The 10987-nt window shown below is 42.3% G+C and overlaps 1 protein-coding gene across 1 annotated transcript in view; it reads right to left on the bottom strand.

The window, feature by feature from the left end:
• Nucleotides 1–720: 720 nt before the first annotated feature.
• The window catches only part of RASA3 (RAS p21 protein activator 3), a gene marked incomplete at its 5' end in the record, with an annotated part of 84172 nt that continues 73905 nt past the window's right edge, over nucleotides 721–10987 (bottom strand). The window contains 4 exons of the mRNA XM_010180892.1: nucleotides 721–2572; nucleotides 3178–3361; nucleotides 5119–5222; nucleotides 5996–6207. Of these exons, the coding sequence (XP_010179194.1) occupies nucleotides 2497–2572; nucleotides 3178–3361; nucleotides 5119–5222; nucleotides 5996–6207 (576 nt within the window). The remainder of the gene's footprint in view (nucleotides 2573–3177; nucleotides 3362–5118; nucleotides 5223–5995; nucleotides 6208–10987) is intronic.

Raw genomic sequence — 10987 nt, 5'->3', positions numbered from 1 at the left:
GCTGCTCAGAAATGAATGCCTGTGTTCTGGTGACAGAGACACCTGATACCTTGAGCACGAGCTAGACTAACACACTCTGAATGAGCCATCAACTTTCTCTCCTAGAGGGGCTGCTGTCCAGCCTTCCTGCAAACACTCCCCGACAGAACCAGAGAGTGCAGCTTGTCACACGACATCTCAGAGCCAAAGCTCCAACCATGTGAGTATCCAGAGAGGCCTGGTAAGCTCCAGAAGACTGACTTGCACAAACCTCAGCATGCCCAAGGTTTTGCCACAGAACAGGTCCTGTTCAGAGGGTGGTGGTTCCATAGGTCCATGAGTCACTCTCCATGCTGAGTGCTGTGCTCTCAACTCTTTCCTTTGGTCCTTTCAACATGGTCTCCCTTGCAGCAAAAACAGCTGTGTAATAACACAAGAACCAGTTCAAGATGCTGATCCAGCTGAGCAACAACTGCTTTCCTCACCCGAGTAGTTTATGGCTGGCTTAGGTGGCTCATCTGGTTCACTGCAGAGTCCCACGGGTGCAAACGCTGACCCAAGTAAAGAGGTGGGGATGGGAGGCGGAGGAAGAGCAAGGATGGGACTTGGGAGCCCCAGCAGAGACTGGTTTACATTCACCAGGATCTCCATCCGAAGTTCAGCTCTGAATAGTGGATGCTGTGCCGACAGGTACCCCAGTGGCTGCTGTGAATTTAAACAGACTGCAAATGTGCACACAGATTTCAGAAATAAAACATTTCTTTTAATTGGCAAGTAGAACACACATTACAGGTCATTAGTATTTTATAAACAATATTAAGTTACAAACACATGTTAAAAATTGCAGTTCAAGGCAGCTAAAAGCTTGGAGTCCAAAATGCATCTCTGCAACGCTTCATTACTTCCCTTTCCCCAGTCTGCTGGGTGAAGATGAATAACAGATCCTTTATCATCTACTAGGAGGTTGTCTACTATATACTCAAACAAAAAGAAAATCTCATTCCTAAGAGCATCACTAACAAACAGAGGCATTCAAAGTACTTCAGCTATCTTAAATCATGTCAGATGCAGTGAGGACACAGTTAAGAGTTACTCTGTAACACTTTAGGCAAAGATACAGATATCTTCGCATTAAACTGATAGTTCAATGCTTTCTCTTTCAATTCAGCTTAAAACCAACACTAGCTTCTACCCCACTGAAGCTTAAAGTCCATCATGCAAGCTTCTGTGCCATCAGAGCTAGATGTCTGTAAATCAGACCTTTATACAGAGGAAAGTTACGGTGCACAACTAAAGAGAATACATAAATATATATCTTAAGTTTAGCAGATCTTTATTCCCCTCCTTAATGACTTTTGTTGGTATTAGTGAGATACACCACTCATTCCATTTTCACTACACTCAGAATATTAACAAGTTACCATTACGCATGTTAATATACTAAAGTCTCTTTAGAAAAGTATTTAAAAACATTTTTGGAAAAGTAGAAAACTGTTTTCCAGAAAAGCAACTGGCACTAGGATAGCACAGTCTCCAGTGCTTAAACGTGATCCTTTCAGAGAAAACCCATCTTGACAGCTTCTGTGCCTGGGAGTCAGCATGCCTCAGCTGCCAGACTCGTACTCTATTCATCCTTCTCACTGTGGTGGTAAAAGGTCATCAAAATCAGCTTACCTTGCCTTTCAGTTGGCAGACTTTCAAAGGTTACCATTCACTGGACTGCATGAGAGCGACACGTAGCTTTGACATAAATCCATTTCTTTCTCACTCATATTTATGAGAGTCGGTTCTATTATATCGCTGAGACTGCATCTTTAAACCCAAAGTCTGCTGAATGTGTCTGGAGAAATGACATTGTATCTCAAAAATATCAAGAGTACCATTCAGATCTGAATTTCTATTAAAAACTGTGCACATTTAGCAAAAATTATGCTGCTGTAAAAACACAAGGCCTGTGCCTTGGCTTGCTCAGAATACAAGCTACAATACGAGAGATTACACCAGAGGGCTTTTTCTCTGCTTCTTTTCTAAATGCAGGCATTAAAAGTAAAGTGTTACTAAGCTATTCCTAAGAGAGCACGCAGGGGTGTGACATAATATACAGTAATCAGGAACAAGAAAACAGTAACAAACAACCATTCTACAAAATGCTGCCTATTAGCAGCACGCTTGGTTTCTGAAACATAAGGAATTGCATTGGAGTTGTCAAGATGAAGTCCACACACCTTGATCATTGAACTGATCACTAGGTTCCAGGAAACCAAAGCAAATTTAAAAATACACATGACAACAACTGCCTAGAAGGCAGAGTTTTATCATCTGTCAATAACCAGATGAATAAAGTGCATAGCAACTATTGTAACAGTTTCTTGAAAAGAGAATACGTTTTGCAAGTCTCAAAGTTTGTAAGCTTGACACTTATCCATACGTTTTGCTACATGTGTGGCTTCCCTTCTGTTTTGCTATTTTGCTTCGCTGATTGACCCTTCAGCACTGTCCTGTGATTTCCTTTGCACTTCATATGGAATGTGCCGAGATCTCTGACTGCTGCCTGATGTACGTCTGGAAGCTCTTGTCACCAATGGGATGTTCTCTAAAGGAAAAACAAAAAGTACTCTATGTAGAATATTCTGTCAGGACATCAAAATGTCAGAACAGAAAGTGAACAGACAAAACCTTTCCCCTTGTTTGATTTTCAGAGTTGTAGTTGTAATGATAATATTGCACATTACTTGAACCGGAAGAACTGATTTAATTAATCCCCTTTTTTGTCAAGTCACACGCAGAATGCTCCTTTATTTACACGTACAGAAAACACAGTTATGTGGCTTTATCAGCCACTCTTCCTATTTTTAAACCAACACTCTAAAAGAAGCTGGTAAATACATGTAACTTCTGGTATTTACTGCTCATTCCACAAGCACAGATTCAAAATCTAAAAAAAAAAACCAACAACAAACCAAAAAACCCCAGAAAACCCACACATTTATTTTTATGAATGAAACCAAATTAAAAAATAAGCATTTAAAAAACCCTTGCAGTTCTTCAAAATATTGTATCAATCCTAAATCACAGTCTTACTTTCTATGTATTTGCAGGATCTTTTTTGAACATGAATATGGTGAAGGCCAGAACATAAGCAAGGGAAATACTATTTCCCAGGATTGTCCCCCTGTTTGGACAACCCATTATACTTACTGGCTTCCATACTTTGTCTTCTTAAATTTATCCCTCTTATACTGAGCATGCTCCTGTTCTAAAGTTCCAACACCTTCAATAATCAGCTTTAGTGTTTTATATGTCTCCTTAGGGTCATCAATGATGAATGTAGAATATTCTTCCTCTTCAGGTCCATCATACACAGATTTGCTGCCACAGGCCTCTGGAGGAAAAAAGTATGGAAATAGGTACCAGATACACAGGGTGAAAAAAACCGAGACAAACAGACTCAGTCAGGGGTTTGTACAGTTCCTTGCTTTGCTTCCGTATGACCACCACAGAACTGCAGCTAGCAGCAGCAGCAGAAGTTCCCTGTGCTTTTGCTGGGCTGTTGGTAGGCACAGAGGCTGTCCCATGCTCGTTCCCTCCTCCTTGTCTCATATGGAAAGGGCAGAAAGCCTGGCAGCTGCTCCTGGCTTGCTGTGAAGCTGTCCTTTGCTGCACAGGCAATGCTTTCATCTCAGTCACCACTACCAGTGCTCCACGCACACACTTGGGGAACTGACACAGACCTAACTCTGCCACTGTGTTGCAGAGTTGGCCTGCACCAAGTCAAGTATTCACTTGTCTGAGAGGACAGGTTCTTCCCCTAAGCAGCAGCAAGTACAGCACTGCACAACAGGTTGAATTCAAAACAATTACAGGTTGAAGTAGTCACGGAAGATGTTTTACCACATCACCCCTTAAAGATCCACACAGCAAACACAAGCAGAATATATCATGACTACTGCCTGGCTGCCTGCTTAAGGATGGATCCCAAGAAGCAGCAAGTCATATACTATCTTATCCTACCAGGGAGCCTTCCTGGCTAAGAGATCAGGACACTGATTACACATGAACATCTGCAACACATTCATCATGATCTACTGCTGCACTGCAGCCGAGCATATTAGAAGGGGAGAGAGAATATTTTACTTTGTCTCTATTTTTCCCTAGCTTTAATGCTGTCTCAGTCTCAGCTTTCAAGTTACCTTCCCCTTGCTGCACTGTCTGTGCCAGATCTGCGTCCTTTTCCCTGACACTGAAACCCAACGCTGGCTCTGGCAGCAAGGATTCGGAACAGGGGAAAGCTGGGCATTGGTTCAGACAGCTCGGAAGTGGCGAGGATCTTAAGTTTGCAATTGCACAGTGGCCAGGAATGGATTAAAGTGCTTTCCAATCCGTGTGTTTGACACCACTGGCTTATCTCATCTTATAAAATAACGTCCTATTTAAAGATCAGTGCCACAGCGAAGGCTTCCCTGCCACTCCCTAGGCTAAACTGGGATTTCAAGTCTGGCACCATGTACACCGGATACTTTTCTTGGCATGCCTACCAGTACCAACTTCCTCTGCTGTCTCTTCTTTCGTTTATCCTTCATGTCACACCTCTGTTCCTTGGAGTTTCCCAGCCCAAACTGCACTTTTCAGCATTTCACAGACATCCACAGGACATCTTTTGCTGGTAATTCCCAAAGAGCCTTCCCAAGGAAACCATTTGTACTTGGCCTGTTCTTGGGATCTGAATCAGGGAATGTGCACATGACTTCTGGTAACACAAAACCATGTTCCACTGCAACCTCAACTTTGCTGGTGCTTCTTTTCAGGATCAGTAAACTTCTGGTTTAGTGCATGCTCTGATTTGTCAATTCAGAGCATCCAAGCAATGCTCCATGCCTATGCTATTTTAGGATGCTGTGGTTGAAACTGTAATTCAAACAACTGTTTATTATGCAAAGAACTTTGTACAGACTATGAGACTGCACACTGCACCAAAAATAATTCACACAACTGCCTCAAGACAGCAGAAGGGGGAACAAATAATGGCCACTGTGTTCTGGGATGCGATTTGCAAGGCTGGTCTAGCTAGAACATACAATTTTTCACAGGTATTTCTGCCTTGCTAAGTATACTGGAGATGCAACGATCTTTCATCCTCACCTTGCATTTTCTCCAATTTTGGCATATACAAGTTGAAAAGAGAGTAGATGCGCTCAGTTTCTCTATCTCCATCTATATCCAGTTGTATATTTGCTGGCAGGCCTCTGTAAGGCATCAGGAAGAGAAGTTATATGCTAAACAGTGTATTATGGCAAAAAAATAGCTTAACAAGGATGAAAGTAAAAATGAGTACTCATGAAAGCCAACAGATTGTACGTAATGGAGCTCCAAACTTCCTATTTTTCCCAGGAGAAAAGGTCTACCTGTTCAAACTTTACACCTAGATTTATCCAGCATGCTCACACTTGAGACAGAACTGTATCAGTATTCAGACGTTTTGGTGAATTAGACTGCTACAACCAGATGGAGGAGCCAAAGCACTGAACTCCTGGCTGTCCAGGCCTTGTATTCTGAGACTAACTACCACTACAGACTTGTTGCTTCTCTCATTTTAGATGGAAATATTTTCCTATGAACCAGACAGCACCTCTTCATTTAACAAAGAGCATGAATGGGCCCCTTACAAAGAGATCACTTTGGAATTAAATCTAGAAGCAGATGACTGACTGTTTCAGGAATTTACAAACAGGCTGTTGAAGGGATTTCTGACATTTTTACTACTGACACATGATCAGAACCAAAGCATCTCATTCCACAGTCAGCTCCTATCAGTGTCTTGACCTCTAAAAATACCAACATTTTGACCAAGATAAGCAGATACTGACATTATTGGAAATAATAAATATGGTCTTTGAAAACACCATGATGCTTGCACACCTGGCAGATCTTCTTGGTAATTGCACACCTGCAAGTCACACTGCAGAGCAGCACATACCCCTGGCAAGACCTAGGCCAACGATGTGGTACCAACCCTTACCCTGTGCAGGGTGTGCAGCCAGGAGTATTATCTGCAGTAGCTTTACAGCAAAGCCAGTGGCCATTAAGATAGGCGGAGGGATGGTAGACCGTGAGGCGCTTCTTGTTGCACTGGCTAACTTTGGTGAGGATATCAATCCAGTCCTTGGCCTCCACACAATTATTCGCTTGGATATACAGGACTCTTCTTTCGGGCTGGATCACCTGGAACATCTGCGAACATGGAAATAAGCCACAGAATAAGCCACCAGAATGAGCTGGTGAACCTAAGACTGGGCTCTCATTGATGATTTATTAAAGGAAAAACAGCGCACGAAAAGAATAAACCAATAAATATATCTCAACACAAAACCAAGCTGCAAATGTGCCTCGAAACCAAGACCTTTCACCTGGTACAAGAAGCAAGATACTGTTCCTGTAGGAGATGATTTATGAACAGCTAATATCAACTTGCTGGTTGAACCTGAACAAGATTTGTTGTCAGCCTCAGGGATGCAATTTTAGCAATGCTGCAACTCCAACAAGTTTTGGAAGGCTGACAGAGGGACCCACACAAGGCTGAAAGGAAACGCTAGTCAGCAGGGGGCAGAAAAGAGAAAAACAAGAGTTTGGATCCAGCATCAGCAACAGCTTTGCTCTAATACTGCCATATCTGTAATCTTTATAACACTTATTTCAGCATGATTCTTTCCTTTTAATAACTTCCACACTTCTGCACACAACTATAGCTGCGATTAGCAAATCATGGCAATATAGTTTTTCTTTAGTCGCCACAGGGTGGTTCAAATAATTACACAATAATTCAGCATTATAGCTTGGGCACTGAAAATCTAAACTAGAGCTCTCCTGCCTGTTCAAAACAGCTTGCAACCTAAAGTGGCACAATCACATTTATTTTCCTCCTCATGCAGAAGCAAGTTTCTGATGCCCGGTCCTATTGCTTGATTATACTGATCACACACACAAGATAACTAAGCTTAAGTTAGTGATCTTAACTGAAAATTTTGAAAAGGCAAGTGTCAACCATCTTCATTTCCTCCGTCTTGTGCAAATACTTAATAGGTTTCTCTCTCTCTCTCTTTCTCCCTCTTTCTCTCAGGTATTCCTAAATTATCCTCCCCCTCCCTCTAATTCTTACAAAAACTCTTATCTTACTCAAATCACTAGACATTACACTGCCTATATCATGTAGAATGTTATTTTCCAAAGATGCACAAAAACCCCAAACCAAACCAAACTAAAACCATTACATTGTTCATTCACCAATTAGCAAGTGTCATTCTAACAGGAAAGGAAAAGTTGCAACAATGATTTCCCTAGATTTAGGATTCTTATAGATATCAGACAATAATTAGAAAGGCACAACACATAACAGCAGTGTAGGAGCTGCTAGTGTGATCAGTCCAGCCCTGCCAAAACACACACCAAAGGAAGAGTCCTTTTAATAAAGCCTTTCAGGACATAACTTGCCATTTGAGTCTAGAGAATAGGAAAAGAAGGAATGAGGAAGACAGAAGTGTGCAGTTCAACCTTTCCTTAACACAGAACTACAGGGAAAAGAATTTTAATGTCCTGCCTGGGTAAATGGAGCCTTCTCCACTACAACAGAGGAACAGATTTAAGGAGTACGGCTTTGTGTAAGGGGATACCAACCTAAGTGAACCAACACATGGCAACTGTTACTGAGAAGCCCACAACTAAGCCAAGAATTTCAAGTGGTTGCAAGACCTTTACACTACCAAAACCACCAGCTGCTTCTCAAACAGCACAGAAGACCTGAACAGTACTTAAAGCCACCCCTACACCCCTCAAACTGTGCTTAAGGAAGATAAAGGCTACTGGCCTGACTGCCAGCTAGGCAGATTTTTTAGGAGTGGGGAAAACACCCTTGGTGCAATTCAGAGCACAGACATAGAGAGAGTATTTATAGAAAGCGTGGATCTTTAACCACGCTTAGCACCCATGATGGAATATCCATCGCAAACACATCTGCTGTGGTGTTTTCAGAATTCTGTTCTTGCTGCAGTAGTCTATTTACGTATGGCAAGATAAATGGGAATATATTAGCATGGGGAGGTGATAATGGTATCTTCTACTGCTTATGGAAAATCTCTGAAGCTTACTTTCCAGGATGGATGTACCCACCTTAATTTCCTAAGTAATACTGAATTTAACCAACCAAAACAGCTCAGTTTCTGATGTTAATGATAAAGGGGTATTTTTCCTACAATAAATCTTTATAATAAAGCGCTATTTTGGATGCATTCTAGCCCAGTAGACTCAGAATAAGGTAAAGACTGCTGTTACTGAAGAGTTGATCAGAATTACAGCTCAGCTCCTCTCCGCACACAGGAAGTTTCATCTCAACTGTGGCTACCTTTAGTTCAATCAAGTTATTTTGCAGGGTACAATTGGCAACAGTTCATCACATATTACAGCAGCCTTCTAATAGCTTGAGAAATATTTTGCAGCCTGGTTGCTTTTGCCTATGTGATTAACACGTGTTTATAACATGCCAGCTACAGTATGATGCAGATCTGCTGTAGAAGCCAGTGAACTGAAATTTATTCCACCTTTTAATAGAGAGGGATATACTACCAAAATAATACATGAAATGGGGAAAATACTGAGGAGTTGTCATGGTTTATAGAGTTGCTCTATCACCTGATGACTCCTCTCCAACTGGGGAGGGAGTTCAGGAAAAGGAACAGAGATCCATGGGTTGAAATGGAATCAGATTTAATAAAATAATAAAAATTAATATTAATAACAGTAGTAATATAAAGTACACAGCATTATACTCAGTCAATATTGTGGAGGAATAGGCCTCAGGGGTAGGATGGTAGACAAGTCCCTCTCGAGATGTCAGCCATGAAAGGAAGAGGGAAGAAGAAGGAGGGCTGTCCCCAGCAAACTCCCCAATTTATAGGGACTGTGATGTTTATGGTATGGAATAGTATTAACTGGTCAGCCTAGTGTCAGCTTGGCATCAACTACCCTGGGTTTCCACTTCCCCCAGCCTCTGCACCTGTTTATCTATGACAAGATGACTGCTTGGTGGATGAGGGAAAGGCTGTGGATGTTGTTTACCTGGACTTCAGTAAAGCCTTCGCTACTGTTCCCCACAGCATTCTTGTGAACAAACTGGTTGCCCAAGGCTTGGATGGGTGAACACTGCTGGATCAAACACTGGCTGGATGGCTGAGCCCAGAGAGTGGTGGTGAATGGAGACAAATACAGTTGGCAGCAGATCACAAGTAGCATTGCCCAGGGCTCAGTGTTGGGGCCAGTCCTGTTTAATATCTTTATCAATGATCTGGATAAGGGGATTGTGTGCACTCTCAGTAAGCTTGCAGATGGCACTGAGTTAGGTGGGAATGTTGATCTGCTTGAGGGTAGGAAGGCTCTGCAGAGGGACCTGCACAGGCTGGATCAATGGGCCAAGGCCAACTGTATGAGGTCCAACAAGGCCAAGTGCCAGGTCCTGCATGTGGGTCACAACAACCCCATGCAACACTGCAGGCTTGGGGATGAGTGGCTGGAAGACTGTCTGGCAGAAAAGGACCTGGGGGCATTGATCAACAGCTGACTGAATGTGAGCCAGCAAGTGTGCCCAGGTGGCCAAGAAGGCCAATGGCATCCTGGCCTGCATCAGGAATAGTGTGGCCAGCAGGAGTAGAGAAGTCATTGTCTCACTGTACTTGGCACTGGTGAGGCTGCACATTGAGTACTATGTTCAATGTTGGGTGCTGCAGGATAAGAAAGACTTTGAGGTGCTGGAGAGGGTTCAAAGAAGGGCAACAAGGGTCTTGAGAATAAGTCTTATGAGGAGCTGCTGAGGGACTTGGGGTTGTTTAGTCTGGACAAAAAAAGACCGAGGGGAGACCTTATCACTCTCTACAACTACCTGAAAGGAGGTTGTAGAGAGGTGAGAGTGGGTCTCTTCTCACAAGGTACAACTGATAGGACAAGAGGAAACGGCATCAAGTTATGCCAGGGGAGATTTGGATTAGACATTAGGAAAAACTTCTAGACTGAAAGGGCTATCAAAGACTGGAACAGGCTGCCCAGGGAAGTGGTGGAGTCACCATTTCTGGATGTATTTAAGAGACATCTAAGATACGGTGCTCAGGGACATGGTTTAGAAGTATCACAATGATTCTATGATCTCAAAATTGCTGAAGACCTTGAGCATCACATACCAATATTAGCTGAAAATTGCAACAAAGTTGTATCACTTTGCTCTCATGAAATAAGAGTGTTGTAGTCCTAACAAAATCACAATTTTCCTCAATAGAAAACCGACATTAAAATTCTGTCCCAGTAAATCAGGACAGGAGTCAAGCATTGTATTTCACTTTAACAATGCTGTCTGAGGAACCTAGTATCTAGGGCAGGTTTGAGCATCGCTCTGCATGGTGTCGACAAGCAGTGTAGATGGCAGGAAAGACTTAAAGGCAGAAAAGCTAAAAGTCACAACCATTTATGCGTATAAAGAATTCTGTAGTAGATGCACGTTTAGAACTGAAACACACTGAGGGTTTGGGTTTATTTATTTTTAAACAAAACTTTTTAAGGCCTGTACTCAGCTTTTTACAGGCAGAAGAGGAGTACAAAAAAGGCTCCAAACATCACCTAAAACTGCTCATGTCTAAGAACTATTCTTACAGAATGGATGGTACGTCTCGCATACAGAAGTTGGCAGTAATGTTCCCTGCATGAGAAATATAGCTGCCTTTTATTCCCTAATGTGGCAATCAAAACAGTAAAACCTACTGGCACAGCAAAGATGTCATTTTGGCCCATGACCTAACCCAAAAATATATATGCTCTTTCTTTAACCTATAAAGAAACCCTGAGAGCTAAGAAAGATGATGTGATCCTTCACAATTATAAGCAGCCAGTTTCTTCCCAAGAGAGAGGGCTGACAGAAAGGGCAGGGATTTGATTCCCTTACCTGTGTCTGAAATTACGGAACCCAGACAGCTGATCA

The sequence above is a fragment of the Mesitornis unicolor genome, unplaced genomic scaffold (genome assembly GCF_000695765.1).
Source record: "Mesitornis unicolor isolate BGI_N332 unplaced genomic scaffold, ASM69576v1 scaffold9793, whole genome shotgun sequence".
Lineage (NCBI taxonomy): Eukaryota > Metazoa > Chordata > Aves > Mesitornithiformes > Mesitornithidae > Mesitornis > Mesitornis unicolor.
This window is presented reverse-complemented; position numbering and strand designations above follow the sequence as displayed.